Source organism: Dermacentor andersoni, chromosome 8 (genome assembly GCF_023375885.2).
Source record: "Dermacentor andersoni chromosome 8, qqDerAnde1_hic_scaffold, whole genome shotgun sequence".
NCBI lineage: Eukaryota > Metazoa > Arthropoda > Arachnida > Ixodida > Ixodidae > Dermacentor > Dermacentor andersoni.
The window spans coordinates 1,338,976-1,362,807 of record NC_092821.1 but is presented as its reverse complement, the minus strand read 5'-3'; the positions used below and the strand labels follow the sequence as shown (position 1 = coordinate 1,362,807).

The following is a 23,832-nucleotide window of genomic DNA, read 5'->3' as shown; positions in this document are numbered from 1 at the left end:
TCCTTTTTAAATAAAAAGATGTCGATCCATAAATATTTTCACAAACCATTTTCGCTTGTCCTCCCTGTTTGGCTGTTGCCTTAGCTTTCTCCCTTAGCAGATCGCTTAATTTCTCATCTCCTTGCGACTCTTATTTCCAGTTGCCAATTTTGCACGAAAAGTGCTGTACAATTAGGGAAAAATCAGACGAGGTAAGGGGTGACAGTCATATTGCTTATGGGTTGAACGGTCAATGCAGGGTTTGATGATGGACGCTGTTTCGCAATATTTTATTTGCACCTTATCTAAACCATATCGTGGATATATGGTTCCGAGGATCTGCCAGCGTCGCGGCGAGCCGTCACTCGAGGAAATAATGAGGCAAAACGAAAAGTTCAACGCAACTCGCGTTTTCTCCGGCCACAACTCGTTCCACAAGCATACAGACCAGGTGGCTATGAACAGAGTCCCTTTCCTGGCCCCTGGAGCAGTCTAAACAAAGAAGGTTGAACTAACATAGCAACAGCGATGCGCGTGATCGTCGAATAGATGGTGACATAAAAATTGTGTTGGGCATCATAAATAAAGTAAAATATTATGATTAAAACAATAAACTACGCCCTGCGTGCTGCAATAGATGGTGACAACTGAATTCATCTTGAGTTTATCGCGTGGGCACCAAATCGCTGAGAAAACTGGCCCCTACACCCCAGGAGATGCCAATAACTACCGCCATCCAAAAGAAGTGAAAAACTTGACAACCTTTCCACTCTGTGGAGATGGAATGGCAGCGAAAGCTGACGACAGTCAAAGCTCTCAAACGAAAAGCAAAGTGTTTCACCTCCGCTGTGGGTTGGACTGAATATAGTGCAATATCGGGCCAACCAGCCGCGGAGGTAAAGCAGACGTTAAGCACCCCGCATACTTGGGCCAATCCCGAAAGTAGTGAAACAACGGGCCGACCCTCGGCAGAGGTGAAGCAAGCGTTAAGCACCCCGCATACGTGAGCCAATCCCGAAAGTCATGCAACACCGGGCCCAGCCACGGCGGAGGTGACGCAGGCGTTAAGCACCCCGCATACGTGGGCCAATCCCGAAAGTACTGCAACACCGGGCGACGTGTGGCAAAAGTGAAACACACGTTAAGCACTCCCCATACATAGGCCGATCGCAAAGATAGTGCAATACCGGGCCCACCCCTGGCGGAGGTGAAGCAGGCGTTAAGCGCTCGCCATACGTGGGTCCATCCCGAAGGTAGTGCAATTTCGGGCCGAGCCACGGTAGAGGTGAAGCACGCATTAAGCACTCCCCATACGTGGGCCCATCCCAAAGATTCTGAAGGGCGCGTTATAGGTTCCCGATTCCACAGGGGTATGTGCCATTGATTTTGGAGCCTTTTTGCACTGTGACCAGGATGGCTCACATGGAGATTCTTTCTGTTAACTGACGTCGAAAAAAACTACGGAAGTTAGTCATACACTGCTTTAGTTGTAAAAGGCAACAAAATGTTGACTGCCGAGTAGATTGATTTGTCGGAGCTTTAGGAATGTGTGTGAGGAGTGGTGGCGTGGGCAGATGGGGGGGGGGTATATGCCACTTAAATTCGGGGGGGGGGGGGGCACCCCGGGCCCCCCCTTGGGTACGTGCCTGTGCCACACCATAACGAAATCGTGAATGGTGAATCCTATGCTCTTTTTTTGTTTCCCTTGGGATGCACCAAGTTGCCTTGGTAGCACTTAGTGGCCTCGAGTTGCACAAAACATCAGCAACAATGAGCCAGAGCACACGTTTTAGGATCTTAGATCAATGGAATGTTGCACATTCAATACATTCCCATGACTTCGTACTATTCGCACTCATCAGGCCCCGTCGGAAAAAAACTTGATTATACACTAAAAACTGAAAAGCAGTCAACAGAACAAGAGAGAACTGGACAAGCCAAAGTTGAGCGATAAAATGCAAGTGCAGATAATTAAATTACAGTTTATTCTGGCATATGGTCTAATATTTTGTAGCACAAGGCAAGGAAGTGAACAACACAATAAATCACAGGTCAGTTCGCAAAGACAAAATATATGCAAGAAAAACAGGGAAAGCTGCCACGATGAAACCTATCCACATAACCTAACCACGAAAATTCTCAGCTACTGAGGGCTGACTTGCACAACATGGGCTCGCCATTGGCATGCTACACGTTTCGTTTATTTTGTGCATCCATCCATCTGGGTAACAAAATGAAATCTTTGCCCACATAAATTCTGCAGTGCACACACAAGTCGTGTTTGCCAACTTCAAGAAACACCCGGGTCTTTCACACGTTCTGGTGCTCCTTAAGGAGCTTTAAACAGTGCAGTGTTTGTCCAATGTACTATATTCACGAAATCAATCCAAGCAGTAAATCTTAGTCCTCTTACCAACAATGCACTCACTAACTATAAGGGCTTTACCATACGTCCTGCTTCACCCTTTGCTTGTTTGTGTCACTCTTTAGTAACTGAAGAACTTGCCTGTACACATTCACTCTCAAGAATTCAGCACTACTGCCAGATGCTCTACAGCTGTTTGGTGGACTCACATAATCGAAAGGACATGGTGACAGAATGTGTCGCATCCTCCGATCAGAAGCTTGGTGTAAGGCACATTTTTTCACTGGCTGCTAGTGTAAAAATGAATACAGAAGAAGAATACAGAAGAATACAGAATGAATACAAAATGAATACAGAAGAAGAATACCAGGGTGTCTACCAAGTTGACATTTCCAGATTCCCTGAGTTTTCCAGGTTTTCCCTGAGTGCCATTGCAAATTTCCCTGAGTGATGCAGAACTATGCTTTATGTCAAGACGGGCTGAAAACATATCGCCTCATGCTGTCACTCCCTAGTAAGCACATGAAAAAAAATTAAAAAAGTGACTTAATCCAATTTGAATACTAAGGAGTAGTGTTTATGTTATTCAAAAAGAGAATAGAAGGCAGGGGTTAGTAAAATGCACAGCAAATAAAGTGCCTTCGAAAAAAATTGCAATGGAGTCAGACATTCTCAAATACGAATAAAATGGAGATGCATATAGAAGCAAATATTTTCGAATATGAGCTATTTCTATCAACTGATAGGAAGCTCAGTGGTATGAGGCCCGAATCTGTCACAACTGAGATTCTCCCTCAACAGCTCGTAAGTCAACCTCAACTGTTCTGACATACTCTCAGCCCGCGCACGACGCCCGAGTGTTGTGTTTCACTGCTTTAAAGAGTTAATTTTGGTTTGGATGAGGGACACCTGCATCTCGGCATCAGCCAAAACTTTATTTTTTGAGCTCAAGCACCTTCAAAATGGCGGCAGCAAGCTTCCTTTCCCGTTTATTCCTCAATGCGTAGGTCATTGCTGTTCTCGTCCTCCTTCTGCCACTCGTTCGCCCCAAGGACCATTTGAAGCATCTTGGTCAGTTGCACAGTCCACGACCGGTTTTTCGAACTCCTTAGGGGCCGCGAAAACGTCCGGAAAATCGGCCAGATGGAAAAAAAAATACGTGTCATTTACTGCCCTTAGGGACTCAAACCGCCAAAGGCACGTTCGAAAACGCTCTGAAGGCCTGTCGGTACACATATTAGGCATATCGGCGCTCGTACTGCGACAGGAAATGCCGGGTGCACGCGTGTATAATTAAGGAATACACACTGTGTCCCGTGGCAATAGCCCCTTCCCAGGCTTGTTATGCTTCACTGCAATACTTTTGTGCATGCTTCACCAAGTAACATTTCTGTACAGAGGCGAAGCTGACATTCAGGAAACGGCATTTACTAAGTCAATCGCGAGGACCACAAAGGCGGAGTCCATGTCATTGCTGACAGCAGCTAATTCTTTCAATAAATAACTCGGCACCCAACGGCAAGAAGCTTCATAGCGAACGTCGAAGCAGCTAGGCCTAGCGTTGCCGCAGTGGTGGCAACGGCTGCCAGCCGATCTCCGTGCGAGAGTGCCGGTTCGAGGTGGCGAAGTAATCAAAACGGCAGCCGTGGTGCCTTTGATTATCGCCCTTTCGTACCTGCGGTCACGGCAAAACGCCCGGAACATCGGACGGCGAAGAGTTCTTGCGTCGGAAATTTCACACGTTCTGATACGTTGACTCTATGGGGTGCGTGACGGTGCCGCGAAGCCGTCCAAATTATCGCGAATCCGGTAAGTCGGTCGTTGACTGTACACTGGCAACTCCTGCAGCCGACGACAGGGCGTCAAAGACGATTCATTACGATTCCTGTCTGTTACTCGAGCCAGCATTACCGCGACTTTCGACCCTTTCAGTAAGATTGCCGCTAATTTTCCCTGATTGAGACCCAAATTCCCTGAGTTTTCCCTGACTTTTTCCAGACTACTAAAAATCCCTGAGAATTCCCGGTTTTCCCGGTTTTCCCGGTTGGTAGACACCTTGAATACAGAAGAAGGGCCCTGACGACTGTCCACAAGGACCTGCGCATCGCGTCACATACGGCGGAGTTCCTTTGGAAACAGCCATTTCCTTACCTACCAAGAAATAGGTTGTAGCAGCAGTCTGGACATGAAGTTATAATGCTAGGAAGCAGCAGCATTGCATCAGGTGTTAAAGGTGTGTTGGAAATGGGACCCAATAGTTCTGCAAACCATCCAAGCTTGATCAGGTGGAGCTTCTGAGCTTAGTGAGGAGCATAGCTGCTTGAGCAGGTGCATAACGCAGTACTAGGGTGTGTATCTGAGCTATTTGGTACGGCAAGATTTTTAAGGCAGGTAAAGTGCAAAAAACATAGGCGGAGAAAAAAATGAGGACATACAGAGCACTACTTGCAACTAAATTTATTGCGAAAGCCTTATCTAAGCATTCACTATGCCCTGAGGCAGGACAAGATTGAACTTTTCGCAGTAGTATGAACCACCTCCAACAGAGCTACCCCACCCAAAGCGGATCGCGTCATCCATGAGAGCATTGATGCCCTTCTGGTAAAATTGATGAGAATCAAGCAGCCTGCCGTTTCTGACTTAGTGAGAGTGCTACAAGAAAAGAAGCTCCACAGCCAGACAAAGAGAGAGGCTTTGTGATCATTATGTCCGACATGGACCGCTCTGGGCAGGCCTGGGATGGGCCTTGGATGGAAGGAACACCAACCAAGGCCAAAAAGAAAGCACTGGAGCTTCGTGACAAGACAGGTTTGTCAAAGCTGGCCACTTCCGTTAAAGCTTCCAAAGAAACGCGCTTTACTGCCTTCTTCACCATGAAGACTCCAAGGACTCCCTTCCGTTTCGAGTGACTGTGACAAAGGGAGGAACCTGGCAGCGATGTATACGGTCTTACCTTCAAAAAGGTCTTTCCTTGCTGGACATCGATGACCCTTAACTCATCAAAGCACCTGGTGAGGTATTGAAATTCTTGGAGACTTCACTCCCACCAACCACAATTGTTTTCAAAATTTCACAAAATGTTTCCAGCTTTAACTCTCACCAAGAAAGTTCCGGTGGATGGCCACATGTGCTTCACTGATGTAGACCTGAACTTTACCCTGGAGCTCGCCTACTTGATGAATGCCCCCTGGTTAAGAAACGCCTTCTTCTGTTAAATTCTAACCACTTGGAGTTAGAGCAACGCACCGTTGCATTTCCCGCCGCAGTTTTGCGGTCGTGCCCTCTTTGAGTTGTGCAGAGCCTTGCCTCGCAAATCAAGCAATTGAGAGAAGCTAGTTTTTGCAATTTTCTTCCATGCAACCTTGCGGAAACCCTGCAGTGTGAACTTCGAAGGAACAGTGCTGTGCCACCTAAGAACACTGACAGGACAAAAAATGCTGTAGTCCCATGTGTGCACAAAGTGTCACGCAAGATTCAGAAGGCGGTGGGACTCGCCGGTGTTTGGGCTGCGTTTTCGGCCCTTAACAAGCTCAGTGGTTTGTGTAATCGTGTGAATACGACAAGCGTAAGACAGGTGGCATAAGGAATGATTACAACGAAGACGCCAAATAAAACAACGGACGAAGGAAGGAGACACGAGACAAGCCCGTAGGCACACTAACAACTGGCCGTTTTATTTCTTGACACAGGAATAAATACCTGCTGCCAAGGAAATGTCATGTGCTCAGTGACATAAGGAAGTATAATATGGATAGAATTGAACATGCTCTCAGGAACGGAGGAAGCCTAAAAGCAGTGAAGAAGAAACTAGGAATGGGCAAAAATCAGACGTATGCATTAAGAGACAGTCGGCAACATCATTATAATATGGATGAGATAGTTCAAGTGGCTGAGGAGTTCTATAAAGATTTATACAGTACCAGCGGCACCCACGATGATAATGGATGAGAGAATAATCTAGAGGAATTTGAAATCCCACAAGTAACGCCGGAAGAAGTAAAGAAAGCCTTGGGAGCTATGCAAAGGGGGAAGGCAGCTGGGGAGGATCAGGTAACAGCAGATTTGTTGAAGGATGGTGGGCAGATTGTTCTAGAAAAACTGGCCACCCTGTACATGCAATGCCTCATGACCTCGAGCGTACCGGAATCTTGGAAGAACGCTAACATAATCCCAATCTATAAAAAAGGGGACGCCAAAGACTTGAAAAACTATAGACCGATCAGCTTACTGTCCATTGCTTAAAAAGCATTCACTAAGGTAATCGCATATAGAATCAGGAACACCTTAGACTTCTGTCAACCAAAGGACTAGGCAGGATTCCGTAAAGGCTACTCAACAATAGACCAAATTCACACTGTTAATCAGGTGACAGAGAAATGTGCGGAATATAACCAACCCTTATACAGTGGAATCTCGATGATACGAATCTCATGGGGTCACGAAAAGTATTCGTATTAGCTGTATCATCGAAACAATTAAAACAAGCTAAATTAAAGAGCTAAATGTGAACTTACTCAGGCACATGTACGTAAAAAGCATTTATTTCTTGAAGAAAAAGTCTCTAATGTCCTTGTGCTTCTTTTTCTTTGTCAGGTCACTTAGCAGACTTGGTTCAAATCCATAACAACACGTGCATGTGTCGTCACTGATTTCATCCACGGCTATAGCACGCCTTGTCCCTTGTCCCTTGTCCGTGTTTTTTTGGCGCTGTTTTAAATATGAATGATCCGTACCAACTAGCTCGCACCCAAACCCTTCCTACGCCTTGGAACTTCGAGCGCGCGCAGCGTTTCAGCCGCTGGTGGTGGTCCTTCGCCGTCGCCCACGTCTAACACAAAGGACGCGGCTCGAAGCACAGCAGCTACTCCTTCCGATGGCATGCGGAAAAGGAGGAGGAAAAGCACAAAAGCAACAAAAATGCTACCGCTTCAAACTCTTTGTGCCCAGTCGCGGCCTCCACGCTGCCTGGCGCCGCGTCTGCGCCTCCGCACCAAAAGAGAAAGGGAGAAATCGTGTGACTGCGGGCTGTTCTCTTTCGAGGCCGTCGGTGGAGTAGCGCTTATTAGACAGTTTTAGTTACACGTACACAGAGACTTCATGCACGCAAATGTGAAAGCTCTACGTACTATACACGCACTGCACCTGAAACGCTTTTAGCTACATGTATGCGACGCATGCTAAAAGCAACCATGTATCGCCATCTATCGCCAAGTATAAACACTGCTGCAGCCATTGGAATCCAAGACAAATCAAAGCCGAGCCAGCCGAGTTGGATTGGCGTGCAAAACACGTAAAAGTGTGTTCTTGTGCCGATCGAAGCTTCGCAATGTCTAGAAGTGCTATACCGCATGTTGTCCTCGGAGGGGTTGCACTCATTTACATCTCACAACAAATCCAAGTCGTTTTTAGAAAAATAAAGGCGCGGAGCTACCTTATCCGCGTGTTTGGCTGCCATCTTGCAATGATGCTCTCACTTGTTTGAGATCTCGCGAGACCGCCGCGTGGAGCTCTCTACGTGCGCAAGGAACTCACGCAAACTTCTGAGTTTCACGTACATCCGTGAGACTCATGCAAACCCTTTGCCTTCTGCGCAGGTGCACTGCTCACACGTAAGAGCTCTACTTATGAAAAGCCTTTACGTACGTGAAACTGAAACTGTCTATTAAGGCGAAAGCCTTTAATGGCTCATGCTCACGGTCGCGTCCGTCCGTGCGCTGGAATCGCGCCAACTGTGGCCTCTCTTCTGCGCAGCGCTGCAACCTCCTCCCCTCCTTAGCAACCGGCACGCCGGTGGGGCCGCAGCTGTGCATAGCAATGGTGACATCACACAGTAGTGGTAGAACGAGCGCATGCACATCGGCAGTGGCAGCTGCACCGCCGCTCCTTCGCCAGCATCTCGTTGCATTTGAGTGAGACACATGGCTCCCAAGCGGCTGAGTGATTCCACGCCAAGCGGTTCAGGGAAACAGCAGCGGACGCCGGATTCCCCCAACACCAAACAGCAGAAGAACAAGGAGCGCATGCGACGACTGAACATGTCACCAGCCGCAAAAGCAAGGCAGGCAGAACGGAAACGCCAACAGCGACTGATTAGATTGGCAGGTACCAAAGGCTCCACGGAAGCAGAACGGGAGCAACAGCAGCAACAGGCGATATCGCCGAACACCAAAGCGAATTAATTGGACGCAGAAAAATTAATCTGCAGAAAACTAATGTTTAACAGTCTCGGAAGAGAACAGCAGTTTACGATAGGTAGCGAGGCACTGGAAGTGGCAAGGGAATGCATCTACTTAGGGCAGGTAGCGACCGTGGATCCGGATCGTGAGACTGAAATAATCAGAAGAATAAGAATGGGCTGGGGTGCATTTGGCAGGCATTCTCAGATCATGAACAGCAGGTTGCCATTATCCCTCAAGAGAAAAGTGTATAACAGCTGTGTCTTACCAGTACTCACGTACGGGGCAGAAACCTGGAGGCTTACGAAAAAGGTTCTACTTAAATTGAGGACGACGCAACGAGCTATGGAAAGAAGAATGATAGGTGTAACGTTAAGGGATAAGAAAAGAGCAGATTGGGTGAGGGAACAAATGCGAGTTAATGATATCTTAGTTGAAATCAAGAAATAGAAATGGGCGTGGGCAGGACATGTAATGAGGAGGGAAGATAACTGATGGTCGTTAAGGGTTACGGACTGGATTCCAAGGGAAGAGAAGCATAGCAGGGGGCGGCATGAAGTTAGATGGGCAGATCAGATTAAGAAGTTTGCAGGGACAACATGGCCACAATTAGTACATGACCGGGGTAGTTGGAGAAGTATGGGAGAGGCCTTTGCCCTGCAGTGGGCGTAACCAGCCTGATGATGATGATCATGATGATGATCATGATGATGTGAATACGACTGCCGAACAGCTTAACGCCTGTAGCAAGACACACGCCAAGCATTTTGTGTCCTGCAGATGCGGCGTCGGCTACAAAGTGCCACTTTCTTGTGGACATGTGGACAATAAATTAAAAAGGAAGTACAGTCGAACACGGATATATCGAACTCGAAGGGGATCACGAATTAATTCGATATATTAAAAATTCGATATAAAAAAATACAGGCCCAGAGACTACCTGTGGCGGACGATGACCGACCGATCGGCGCATTCAAGAACGACAACGATTTCCGCACACACGACGCAACGTAACGCTTTATTTGCGTGAAAAAAAATCGCTTATGTTGGTCTGCTTCTTCGCCTTGCAAATGAAATTAAAGACGCCAGCCTCGATCTTATCGAGGCTGTTCAGGTGCGAAAGCCCGGTTCCTTCCATGTCGCCGCAACAACGGCGAATCAAGCTGAACGCGGCCGCCACTTCAGCGGCGGAGTACGAGCGTGTAGCCGCCCCCTCGTCCGGACGATCTTCGTCGCCACTCGAGCTGTCGGCCTGGGTCCCTGCGACTGCAGCTACAATGTCCTCGTCGGCGAGGCTCGCAACAGCCTGAACATTGCTGTCAACGTTCACAAAATCGTCAGCAGACACTTCGGCTGGTACGGCAGCCGGGAAAAGGGACGACAACTCGCGAAACGCGTCGTCCATGCACTCGTTGTCGCTGTCGCCGTCTTCGCAGGTTGCGGGAAGTTTGGCCGTCACGAGGCCTGCCTTGCGGAAGCAGTTGGCCACGGTATCCTGCTTCACGTCTCTCCAGGCACCCGTCATCATTTGAATGGCCCCCAGCAGGTCAACCTTAAGCTCGGTGCCGATGCGGAGGTTCACCAAAAGCCTATCAATGAGTCGCCTCCTGTAGCCGACTTTGAACGACTTAATGATGCCCTGGTCGAGCGGCTGCAACTTCGCTGTTGTGTTTGCCGGCAGAAACTTGAGCGCGATGTTTTTGAGCTCGCAGGTGGTGTGATGGGCCGAGCAATTGTCGACGAGAAGGCAAGCGTGACGCCCCGACTTGCCCAGTTCGGCGTCCCACGCTTGCAGCCATTCTATAAACAGCTGACGCGTCATCCACGCCTTCTTATTGAAGGCGTAGCGAACGGGGAGCTGCTTACAGTTTTTGAAGCAGCGCGGTGCCCTTGCTTTGCCGATCACAAAGGGCTGGAGCTTTTGAGAGCCATCCATGTTTGCAGCGAGCAGAACGCTCACGCGGACTTTGCTCATCTTGCCCCCGTGACACGTGCTGCCCCGGACGTCGAGCGTCTTGCTTGGCAGCATCTGCCAAAACAACCCGGTCTCGTCGGCGTTGAAGATTTCCGCGGGTGCAAACTTCGCGCAAATTTCCGGCCATTCGTTAGAAATCCACTGCTGGATATCCTGGCTGATGACGGCTCCGCTTTCCCCAGAAATGGTTTTGCCAACTATCTTATGGCGGTTCTTAAACCTCTGCAGCCACCCTGTATTGTCGGCGAAGTTGTCATCACCGAGTGCAGCGGCAAACCATTTAGCTTTAGCCATTAGCATTGGGCCATCCACCGGAATGTTTTTAGCCCGCACCTCTAAAAACCACGCATAGAGGGCCTTTTCAACTTTCTCGTGTGCAGGAGCGCGCACACGACAAGCTCCCGACGTTCGTTGCTCCGCCGCTTTCGACTTTATGTCCGCCTTGTTTTTTAACAAGGTGCTTAGAGTGCTCCGAGGAATCCCGAAGTCGTCTGCCACCGTCGCACTTTTCTCGCCCGCCTCAACACGCTGAATGGCTTTCAGCTTTGTCGCAAAGTCCAGGTTCTTGCGCTTCTTGACGCTGCTTGTGCTTGCTGTGGCCATTGCTTCCGCGTCAGCTAACCACGATCCAGTCACACGTGTCGTGAGACGCACGCAAAACAATAATGAACACGAAACACAAGAACGCGCACAAAACACAAGAATTCACGTGCGCAGCCTCCGCCAACAAACCGCTCGCGATGGTCACCGGTCACCTCCGAGGGCGACAGCGACGTACGAAAGGCACGAGCTGTGGTTGGCTGAGCAAAACTCGTGAAAAAGCAACAAGAAAAAAAAAGGCAAAAGGAGGAGGCCGCCGGCACCTTCTTTCCTCTTTTCCGAGCCGATCACTATGGTTACGCAGGGGAAGGATGAGAGACATTGAGAGAGAGAAAAAAAAAAAAAAGCAGTTCCGCAAGTCGGAGAGCGTGCGCAGCGGGAGTACAGTCCGAGCTTCCCTCCCTCTCGCTCTCACATTTTCCGAGCATTTCGTGGGAGGCGCGGAGCTCGCGGGTGCAGCGAGTGCCGAGATCACGCGGCGTTCTATATATCGAATGGCGGGTAACAATATCGTTCGATATAAACGTACGGATTGCTATACTTTAACACAGAATTTTCAAGGGGATAATTTACGAGTTCGATACAGACAATAATTCGATATATGTGGGTTCGATATATCCGTGTTCGACTGTATATTCCAGCTTTGAAACACCAGCTTTGATTCAGCATTGTAATCTGTAAAATTCACAAATCGCTATACCCTTTTGTGAAGAAGAATAGGTGCTACATACGAAACGCACATGTGACCCCAAGATGATATACAGCAGGATAGATGGCTATGGAATATGCTAAAGTAAATTGCTTTAAGAGTGGCAGTGTTGAAGTAATCACGGCATTTATCCAGAATAAAACAAGCTTTGCTTAACTTTTTACAGAGCGATGCAATGCAAGGCTTCCAATGAAGATGCTCATCTAGTGTCACACCAAGGTATTGAATTGAACTCGCCCGCTCAAGTACATTATGGTTTAGAGAAAGTGAATAAAATTTTCTTAGAGTTTTCCCATATTTTATTCAATACCTTCAACAAATGAGGAAACAGACATCTGCAGTTGCCGAGAAGCGCGAGAAGCAGTCGGGGGTTTTTTAATACTATTGGGTTCCACTCTTAAAGGTGAAGCTCAAGTGTCCTCCAAGTTTTAGCAACAGTAATTGCTTAATACTGCTGTGAAAAGACCGGCGGAATGGGAGAGCAGGGCCACGAGAAATGTGGAGAGGACAAATCGTGCCCCACCGGTCGGGTTGGCCGGTTCGCAGGGCGAACGGACCAATAAGCAGCGGTGCTAGCCTCGGGCAACAACAAAGTAAAAAGAAAAAGGCGAAGAGGCCGCCCACAAAAACTAGAGGGAGAAAGCTCCGCTTGCCTCGTCAGCCGCCCTGCTGCCACGCAATCCCAAACCGGCACTGGCGCACGCTGCGCCGGTGGCGGCTCAATGGTCGCGGTACCAAAGTTCGTATCACCCGGCGCGACATGGAAAAATGTTCGGAACATCCGAATTTTGGCCCATTGTACACAATGCATTTCAGCGGGGGAATTTTACAAATTCGTATCACATCGAAATTTGTATCAGCCGGGTTCGTATCACCAAGACTCTACTGTATGAAATACCTTTGACCTGCGGGAAAACCTATGTGGGCCAAACGAGTAGATGCGTGAATGACCGTACAGCTGAACATGTGCAGTCACTGAAAGAAGGAGGTGTGCATCTTTCGCAACATTGCGCAACTTGCACTGCGTGTGACCGAGCGGCAGAACATTCGCCACGGAAACAATGACTCTACTGCAAGAATTGTGAACCACGGTTCTGAGACATAAAGATTCTTTGCAGAAGCAGAGAAACAAAGGCATGTGAGGTTTTGGAAGCATTCCATATAAAGAAGAGAGAAAAAAATTTTGTTAGTGATACTTCTGTGACCCTCTTCAAAAGCGAAATGTTCTATCTAGAATGATTTGGAAAGTGATGCATTATAGTCCTTATGCGCATGTCTGCGATTTTCCTCATATTTGCTGATTTTTTGGTGAATAAAGATAGATGAAGTTGGTGCTTGTCCTGTGTCGTTCTCCCTTTCGTGATTGTCGTAGTTGGCACTATTCCTTCTTAATTCAAGTATGCACCATCTAGCACAAATAAATGCTGTCCTGAGCCCGCATTACCCACGGCCGCAACTACGTGACGCTGTCAGGTTAAGGAACACATGCGACACTTGTACTGGATGATCCGGGGATGCCAACTGGCATGGCTGTCCATCGAGCTGGTGTGTTCCTGGATGCAAGGCGCTAGCTGGCATCTGGCCTGATCAGAAAATGTTTCAAAAAAATTGACACCGCAAATGAGCTGGATGGCAGCGCGGACGAGCTGTTGTAAGGAGAAGCCGGCCAGTGACCAGGACGACAAGTCTCCTGATTACAATGCAGATTGAAATACAATAATAAAGCTGTCAACGTTTTCAAATATTGGACGTGTATTTTTGCTGCAAAGCTAAGTACCCTTATGCATTTTTCAAATCATTACCATCTTACTTTTTGATTTCTGATGTTGTCAACAATGTTCCCATAAAATTTACACTGCATAATACTTTGCTTTGGTTTCCCACAAAGAAAGAGGATTCATTATGTGAGTACAGTTAAACCTGGATACAGTGAAATTCGATATAACGAAATTCTTGATATAATCAAGTTTTTAATTTTTCCGACTTGTCCACAGAACACCAAGTATTTTGAACCTCATGTAATGAACTGCATTTGTACAGGATTTCAATACAGCAGACTTACATTAATTTGACCCCGGTTAATTTGATTTTTTTTTTTAATTCGATCCCAACTGGAGCCCATTGATTTCTATGGGCCCGAACTTTCACTATTTCGATCCTAACATTGCGTTCATGGGATAATTCGAACTTGACCAGTCGGTACACGTGCCTGACCCCTAGGGTGACCCTAAAAGAGACCCCTTAAGTGGCATAGTCTGCCTCAGCAGAGCTTAGAGAACAGTGAATGTGTGGACACATCATCTCTCATCAAAACACACTTGCGTTTAGCCTGCCCTAGGAAAATTTTCCAGCGATAACCATAGCTCACAATGTCTAACTATGATATTTAACCGATACAGAGATGCACCTTTTTTTTTTCAAGAAGATTGGGCTGCAAATTGCCTGCGCGGTGCAATCTGATACGAAACCAAAAATGCTTTCAAGGCGTTTGTATGCTTTACCGCATAACACCGACGTATCGCAGACGTTCAGCAGTGGCTGTGCATGGCTGTCAGTGTGGTGAGCACTGCCTGCACGGGCCCCATTTTAGAGGTTCTAGCCTGCCACATGTGCAAAGATGGGTGAGATGAGACGGTACCGTGTGCACCATTTTCCCACACATATTTTGCATGGACGTTGTGTAATCTCAAGTTTCGGAGATGCTTTAAAGCAAAAGGTAGACGAAGCATTCATTCTTTGCGTGTAGAACACGAGTGTGCCTGGCTTCGCATTGTACCACTGATTTGAAGATATCTTCAACAAGGCATGAAACCATATCTTTTGTCACTGACTATCAAATTCAAAAAAATTTTCTTTCTCGTTCAAATTTTTTTACAATTACCCAATAACTCTAGTGGCCCGTTCCGTGTAAGAAAAGTGCATAGGCGACTTTGCTTATTTCCATAAAAGATCGAATTTTAATATAACATAAGTTTAGATATAGCAAAGCAAGTGACCAATTCTACAGACTACATTAAATCGAGGTATAACTGTATATAACATTTACTTGTCTGGTCTAAGCGTAGAGCACCTGACTACAAGAAGAAGCATGCCCCTGCACACCGACCTGGTAGCACTCAATGCGTGCGCCATACGCTTGCCGGCCACGCTCGTCCTCGGGTCGCTCTCCCTGCCGGTAGAAGTGCAGGGCCAGCCCCTGGGGGTCCCGTTGCTTGGCTATTGAGAGGCTGAGATCAATGACCCCTGCGTGGTGACCGCAGCTGGTCAGCAGGCCACAGGCGGTGCCCAGCGGCAGTTGAGGACCCACCTGCACATCGAAGGCTCCCTTGTCATCCGGCAGTGGAACAAATAAAACCTGGCCCGAGAAGCTCACAAAGATTTTCTATGCTGTGCTTCATTCCAATGATCCATGAGAAAGGAAAGGTTTAACAGTTTGCATACGGTATTGTATGGTGAATTCCCAGCAGAATCAGGTGTAACAGCGTGGCTTATGGAACAAGGAAAAGAAACGAAAGAACATAAACAAGTGCTCTCCGAACTTGTGACTGCAATTATTACGACCGTAATCTGGCTGCCAGGAAAACAAGAAAGGTGGCAGGAATATTCAGCGCTCATGAACAGCACTGTGGAGCACTTGTGGAAGTGTGCTGCGAGGCAGCTTAGACTGCTCAACCTGCGAGAGTGCCTACTGGTGGTGTCGTCCAAAACTCGGATGGCGTCCATCTCCCAGACACCGTGTCGTACGTTAGGCCTGGGCCCGAAATTTGCAGTGAAGCGGAAGTCACACGCCGAGCTGCCTTCCGCTGGTCAAAGGATCTCGAGCCTCGGCCCAATAAGTAAGTGCAGCAGGTGCATGCTGAAGGCATTGACATTCTGCTACATGAAAGGCCTCCACACAAGAATTCGCTCTCAAAGAAAATGTCCGCCTTCTTAATCCAAAATGAGCTTAGTATGGTTCTAGCAGATAAAGAAGGTGCATTCACTGTACTATCCTTGCACACCATTTAAAAGTGTATGACAAGGTTTCTTCTGCGTTCAAATGTTGCCCTGATGCCTCCCTGGGAAAAGTAAAGGCCCGAGCAAAATAACTATGCACAAAACTTGATTTGACGAACCTGTCACAACATATGGCAGTTAAGAAAGATAAACAGGGTAATGCCATCACCTATTTCAATGATAAGAGTAAATGCGGCAGAAGAATTCTATACTGACCTGTGCCTAGAGCAGCCATGCTACCTTCATTCAAATTAGCAATGAACCGGATATGGAGGCTCCTTCTATAACTACCGGTATCGATGAAGTTAGAAGGACCTTGCAAGACATGACCCGGAAACAAGCGGCAGGAGATGACGGAATAAGTCGATTTAATCAAAGATGGAGGAGATATCATGCTTGCAAAGCTTGCAGTCCTTTATACGCATTGCTTCATGTCTTGAAGTGTACCAGAGAGCTGGAATAATGCCAACATTATGCTAATCTATCAGAAGGAAAACATTAAAGAATTTTTTCAAGTTTCTCAAGTGCAAGTGCTTTATTTTTCTTTACATAATCATTGAAGAATTATAAGCCCATTAGCTTGCTTTCAGTATTGTATAAAATATTCACCAAGATAATTTCCGATAGAATCAGGGCAACACTTCAATCAACCAAAAGAACAGGCTGGCTTCAGGAAGGGATATTCTACAATGGATCACATCCATGTCATAAATCAGGTAATTGAGAAATATGCTGAGTACAATTAAACTCTCTATATGGCTTTCATAGATAATGAAAATACATTGGATTTCTTAGAGACAGCAGCAGACATGGAAGCATTGCGTAATCAAGTACAGGAGGCATACGTGAATATCTTGGGAAATATCTACAATTCCACAGCTACCTTGGTTCTCCACATGAAAAGTAGAAAATTACCCATCAAGAAATGGGTCATGCCAAAAAACATCATCTCTCCAATGCTAGTCACTGCATGCTTAGAAGTATTTAAGCTAGTAGACTGGGAAGGCTTAGAAGTGAGGATGGCGGAAACATGGCGGTTTTTATCCCATAAACGTGTGTAAATCAAAACTGATGAAAAGCCCATCGCCAGGTGGTGTATTTACAAAAGGGGTCTATGAAAATAGATATCGCAGTTCTCTAACCTGCACCTATACTCCATTTCAGTAGTTTCTTGCAGCAGAGCCAAGACTACATGACCTGCAAGCGCAGATTCTTGTGCAGCAAGATGTAGTGCCATAGTTCAGAACCTGCTGCAAGATATAAATGGCCTGGACAAGTGTTCCTGTCGGCAAGTGTTTACCTCGAAGCTTCTCTGCAGGTCACAGCTGGGCTATATTGCGCAATTTTGCTTCATTTTTTAATAAAACATTCATTGAGACTGTATGATACTGAAAATAAAGTTCTCCACTTGTTAAAACGAAAACGTGCACAGAACAAACAAATTTAATGCAACACTGCCATATAGACATTTTCATTTAAAAAGTACAAACAATTAATTGCTTTGACAGTAGCCAAATTCATACATGTAGTTGGCACAGCTGCAACACCACTCCCTGCTGGGCAGTACTTCGTCTTAGAAGACTTGGAAGACTCGCCTGTGCGGTATTGTTCCAAGCAACTCCTTTACGCACAAGGGACAAATAGCTTGGCATTGAACATGCTTGGAACAGTGCGAAAGGAGTGCAGTAAATGCACAAATTATAACTAGAAATTGGCTGCACTTACGAATGTCAGCGAGCGCACCGTGTACAAGTGGATGTTACAAAATTGATCAAGAGATGGCGCCACCATCCGATGCGACACACTGGCCGAGTATTCATTCTGAACTCTCCGCTTCCACCCTCTCTGCAACCCTCCTTCTCCTCTGTATCTCAAGATATCTAAGCCTTCACCATGTCAGAGTGAATATGGAACAAATTTTCTACAGCTGCTACCTCCACAGATGATCTTGCTGCGCAGTTGCAGTCTTCATAGATGCTGCCACCGTCTGCACTTGTTGCTAGCAGACGACAGGATGGGGAAGGTCACCTTTAAGATTTGTTCGCGCTCCTGATTGGTCGATAAAGCCTGTAGCTACCACAGTGCTGCATAAAACTACTGAAACAGAGTTTACACTCGAATGTCATTATAAGGATATAATGGATACAGTGTGATCGCTTATAACTTAGGTCGCAAGAGTTGTAAAAATCAGCGCTTTAGCCGTACCACATTATAACCAAAGCGTGCTTTCTTCGGCTTTTCCATATGCCAAGCAGACCACCCACCTTTCGAACCCAATTTATTACATATTTCACTCACACACACATGCAACACACAATCGCAACACAGCACAAAAACCAAGTTCTCCTGACAAGTGCGGCAACAGTGGAAGAACGCTGTTATTTCCATCAAGAGATATTTTTTAACAGCGCTTCGAACAGTTTCGTCCTCTACAAGGCTTAAGCACTGAAGCCCTTTCTCACTCAAACTGTTCTTTGCGCAGTACATCTTCCCTTTAATGAGGTATTCGAAAGCGTCTTTGCACGGAACATCTGGGTCTGGTGTCGGGTCGACATCATCGCCCGACTCGTCTTCGGTTGCAAGCTCTGCGCTACCGCGCACCGCTGCGACGATCACTTCATCTGTGCTCGCTTCCTCGCAGACGGGAAGCTCCGACTCACTGGCATCGACATATTCTTGGAAGGTGGTGGAAACAAACTTGCTTTCAACGAGGCCAGACCACAAGTGTTGACCATCTCATCGCCAACATGGTTGCACGGCTCAACGGCGTCAAGAGCCTCTGCATTGCGCATGAAGCCTGCTTTGTTGAAGCACTCGCTTATTGTAGTGGCTTTTACCTGCCACCACAAAGCGGCAACCATATCAATCGCGCCCCTTAAATTCACTTTAAGAGGCTGCTGCTGCATGCTCAGCGAAACTCTTTCATAAAGTGCCTTTACGGTTGCGATGACACCCTAGTCGAGCGGCTGACATTTTGCAGCCGTGTTGGCAGGTAGAAACTAACTTGACTGCAGTCAACATTGGCTTGATGTTGTGGGCTGTGCATTTGTCGAGAATGAGCACGACCTGTTGCTTCTCTGCCATGTCTTCATCGAACTTGCAAAGCCAGCTTGTGAACGTGTCTTGCATCCTCCACGCCTTTTTGTTGGATTTCTATGTCACTGGCAGGCACTCTCGTTTTCAAAGCAACGTGGCCTTGCTGATTTTCCAATGACAAAGAGGCGGCGCTTGTTGCTTCCATCCATGTTAGTGCAGAACAACACAGTTATGTGCTCTTTTGAGGCAGTGCGGCCAGAGCAGGCTTCGCCTCTCAGCACAAGAGTGCGGTTGGGCAGAAGGTTATTAAATACACCAGCTTCGTCGGCACTGTATAAGCCTCTGTCCGTATAAGTGGACAGCAGCATGGTTTCCAAATTTAAGCGAAGCCAGACTTCGATGGACTCGCCGTTGACATCAGCGCTTTCACTACACACCATTTTGCAGCTGATGCCATGGCGATCCTTGAATTGCTGGATCCATCTATTAAGTGGGTTGAAGTAGCTGTGGCCTAAAAGAGCACCAAGGGACTTGGCTTTTTGTTGGAGCATGGAGCCACTCACTAGTATGCTCTGAGCTCTAACTTCACAGAACCATCTGAAGAGCGCTGCGTCCACGTCTTCGTACTTCCATGTACGTATACTCTTCTGTGACAGGGAAGACTAATCTTGCTGCAGTTGCTGCCGCAATTTGTCCTTGTTCTTGTATATGGTCGACACGGTTGTGCCGGAAACGTCGTACTTGGCCGCCACCGACGCCTTCTTGAGCCCACTTTCTATGTCCCGTATAACGCATTCCTTTGTCTCCAGTGACAACGCATGCCTCTTTCTCACACTGCTTGAAGATGCCGCCGATGCCACGGTGACAAAAGCCCGACAACACACGTGCAGGGAGGACAACTACGACACGACGAGATCATGACGTGCACACACCAAATGCAACAAAGAGACCAAAAAAAAAAAAAAAAAAGGAGTGCGCTGTCGCCGCTATCGCTTCTACCCCGCACTCCGCGCACCCTGATTGGACGCTGCTATAGTGACGAAAACACTCGCCATCCTTCCTCTAAATCCACCCGCCCTTCTCCTCCTTTTTGTTTCGCCGCTGGTCTCCCTGCGCGCGTCCACGCTGCCCCTTCTCCGCATTTGCGCGCCTGGCAACCGTGTGGCCGTGTGGGCCGTGCTCAACGCCTCCGAGAAAAGGCCGTGCTCCGTGCAACAATTTCATGGTCGCGCGCTTAAAGGAACCACGCTAACTGGTATTCTGCTTCGCGCGCCTATGCAATGAACGATCCGCCTATACATTGAGTTCTATAGGAGATATATCGGGGGTCAAAAAACCCACGCTATAACCAGTCCCGCGGTAAAAGCGGTTATGTTATAGGTGGTCTGCACTGTATAATGAAGAAAATAAAATTCCCCTTGAAATCCCCATTGAGATCCACATATCTAAAACCTCTTTATAAGTGAAATTGTCCGGCCAATGGATATAACGTTAGCAGTGTGTTCAATGGGGCTGGTTGGTTCATCTTTAGAATAAAAACAGGAACAGCGCAGACGAGCGAGCACTCTCGGCAGGCACTCTCGTTTTCAAAGCAACGTGGTCTCACTGATTTTCCAATTACAAACAGGCAGCGCTTGTCGCTTCCATCCATGTTAGCGCAGAACTACACAGTTATGCGCTCTTTTGAGGACTTGCGGCCAGAGCAGGCTTCGCCTTTCAGCACAAAAGTGTGGTTGGGCAAGAGGTTATATAATACGCCAGCTTCGTCGGCAGCGATCTGTCCTGTGCTCTTTAGTCGTTCGTCCTGTGTTGCAGTTTCTGTTTTTATTCTAAGGATATAACAAACTAGGTTCGTCTCCGAAACCAAAAAATACCCGACCGTGGCATGCCAGGTACACCATGTCAAGTACGTCGTCAAGCGACAATGGTCTTTCTCACCGCTGCGGGTAGCTGCGCACAAGCAGTAGCTCACTATCGCACTTCTCCCCTGACCGTTCTGTCTTGCACGTGCCTGGCTGCACATGGTAGTGTGAAACATTAGTGCATTCACTTTTTAATTTTTCTACGGTGCACCGTGCACGCAACCACAGCTGGGCTGACCTCAAAGACCACCCCAGTGCAATCTACTGGATCACACCCAGGCCATGCATTCACTTCTCCCTCTACCCTGCAGCGCGCCACTGGCTGGCAGCTGGGCATGGCCGCTGAGGTTGGCATTGGTGCCATCTCGGAGGCCACGAGCTGGTTGAGCCAAGCAGGCGACATTCGCTCACCCCCTCAACCACACAGAGGAGCATTGTGTTGTATGCCATGTGCTGCTTGTGGTATAGTGTCTCCCCCTGCCAGATCTCCGTGTTATCATACATTTATGTTTTGTAGTAGTCTAGCTAGATGGCGCACCCCCCTTCTGTCATGTGACGAGCTTGGACCAATCAGGAGGTGTCATCTGGCGTGTGAAGTCGTTTTTGGTAATAAACGGCCGCGAGCCGGCCCAGTTCTTTGTCCGGTTTTCATCAGGAGCAGCTGGCTCCGCATCTCCCTCTCGGCGTCGGCGCTCGCCGCTTCCGCTGGTCGCGGGCCCCCACTTGCCTGCCACTGCCAACACAACACTGCTCAACCACAACGAGCCAAGTGGAAAGCTGAGGCGAAATACCATCACAATGAAGCAGAAGGCAGCTATCTAAAGGCTGTCACGTCAGGTGCTAAGAAGTTGCATGACACGCCGAAGATTCTTCGGTTGTTTTATTCAAATTTCATTGCATGTGTAGCTGTGTAGCTAGTGGCTCTGCAATACCGTCTTCTTATTTACATGTTCACAACTGTGTGCCCCACTGGACATATATTGCAGTAAATGGAAACAATGAATATAACAATGGTCCCCTTAAGAAAATCAAACAAGACACACATGATTCCTGACTATCGCACTTGTTTAAATTCTCTAACTAAAATATAAAGAAAAGTAAATTAAAGGATGATAAACAACACTACTGCAGTACCACACCGAAAGGGTTCATTAAAACTTCACCCCACAAGTTCTGGCGATATATAAGCTCCCAACGGTCCAATAGTACGGCAAAATCCACTAAAGAAATAGATGCCGACTCCTTCTACAGTCACTTTCAGTCAGCGTTTATGCATGATAACGGCTCTACTGGGCTTGCCCTAGGAAGAGCATGTGAAAGCACTGATAGATTCTCCAACAATATCCGAAGTGGGAGTACTCACACTTTTGTTAAACATTGATGAGAAAAAATGTGACGGACCAGATGAAATTCCAAATATGTTTCTGAAACGATGTGCCAAGCCTATCAGTAAATACTACTATTTAACCCTTTGAGACGCTGTTTACACAATTGTGCACAGCAGGAGAGTGTATCAATAGCAAAAGCACTGGTGAAAGTAATGGTACAGTCAACGACTGAATTTTCGGACGTCTTCGTGGCACCGCCACGAGCCCCATAGAATCAATGTATAAGGACATCTGAAGTTTCGGACGCTCGAACCCCCCGCCGTTCAATTTTCCGGACTTTTTAATGCGACGGAAGGTCCTTTGGCTCCTCGTGCAGTGCCATTGCGAAGGAAATCGACTTGCAGCCGAAGCATATCACGGCTTTGAACCACAACTAGCTGAATCTAGCCGCCACACACCGATTTGGTCTGGCCACGCTGGCTACGTTCATCGCCGCACTTCCGCCTCCGGCGGAGTTTCCGGAGCGCCGCCATTTCGTTTGTTTGCGCAGGCCACATTCTGGCTAGCACGGTGTGTGGTTGTGCTGTTGTGTCAAGTGTGCTTTGCGACGCTAGGCCTAGGTGCTTCGACGTTCGTCAGCGAACTGCACTGTTCGCAACTTGAGGATTTCGCTTGCCTTCAATGGCCCCCATTCCATCTTGGTTGTCCTCACCGATGGCATTGAAGCACGGAAAGCAGTACCGTTGGTTAACGATGGAGAAGAAAGCCGCCATTATTAAGCAAGTCGTGAGCGGCCGATCGCAGGTTGACGTGAGCAAGGAGTTCGGCATTTCTAAGCAAACAGTTTCGGATTTCCTCAAGGACAAGGGAAAGATCTTGGAAGCGGCCAAAAAACCATCTGGTGCCCAAAAAAAGAATGCAAGCCAAGGTGTTCATCCAAAGCTTTAGGAAGCTCTTGTCGTGTGGCTTAATTCGATGATATCAAAGCGGTTGCCGGTCTCGGGCTGAATCTTGAAAGAAAAAGCGGAAACTCTCGCGGTTCAAATGGACATTGAGGATTTTAAATTTAGTGATGGATGGTTGAGGAACTTTAAACATCGGAATGACCTGAAGTTCAAGAAGATGTGCGGTGAGAGCGGCGCCGTCGACAGTGCAGTTATTGAGCAGTACCGCAACGGAAAACTTCAGTCTTTGTTGCAGCAGTTCTCTGCTGACAACGTTTTCAACTGCGACAAAACTGGTTTGTTATTTAAGATGTTGCCGGAAAGGACGCTCGCTTTTGCTGGTGACCCATGCCATGGTGGCAAGCACAGTAAAGAATGGCTGACCACTCTCGTCGGCAGCAACATGTCTGGCAGCGAGAAGCTTCCCTTGTTAGTAATCGGCAAGTCAAAGAACCCGAGTTGCTTTAAAGGGGCAACGCTGCCAGTGTTGTACGAAGACAACAGAAAGGCATGGGTGACTCAGCAGTTGTTCGAAAGTTACGTCCGCAGGTTGGACAGGAAGCTTGAGCTTCAGAACAGACGTGTCGTGCTCTTCATTGACAACTGCGCCACTCATGGTCACATCAAGAATTTGAAGGCTGTCCAGCTGGAATTCATGCCACCCAACACGACTGCAGTCCTCCAACCAATGGACCAAAGCGTCATCCGCAATCTGAAACTTTTGTACCGTTTGCGGGTATTAAACCGCATGGTGCTGTGTGCGGAAAACGGCAAAGGCTACAATGTTGATCTTCAGTCTGCTGTTGGAATGCTTGCGGACACATGGAAGGCAGTGAGGCAAGACATGATTCGCAACTGTTTT

General features: G+C 47.5%; 1 protein-coding gene across 1 annotated transcript in view; it reads right to left on the bottom strand.

Moving 5' to 3' along the window:
• Positions 1-23,832, bottom strand: part of Nup154 (nuclear pore complex protein Nup154) — a 308,861-nt gene that overhangs the window by 34,062 nt on the left and 250,967 nt on the right. Inside the window, exon 8 of the mRNA XM_050174549.3 lies at positions 14,911-15,111. Coding sequence (XP_050030506.2) covers positions 14,911-15,111 — 201 coding nt within the window. The remainder of the gene's footprint in view (positions 1-14,910; positions 15,112-23,832) is intronic.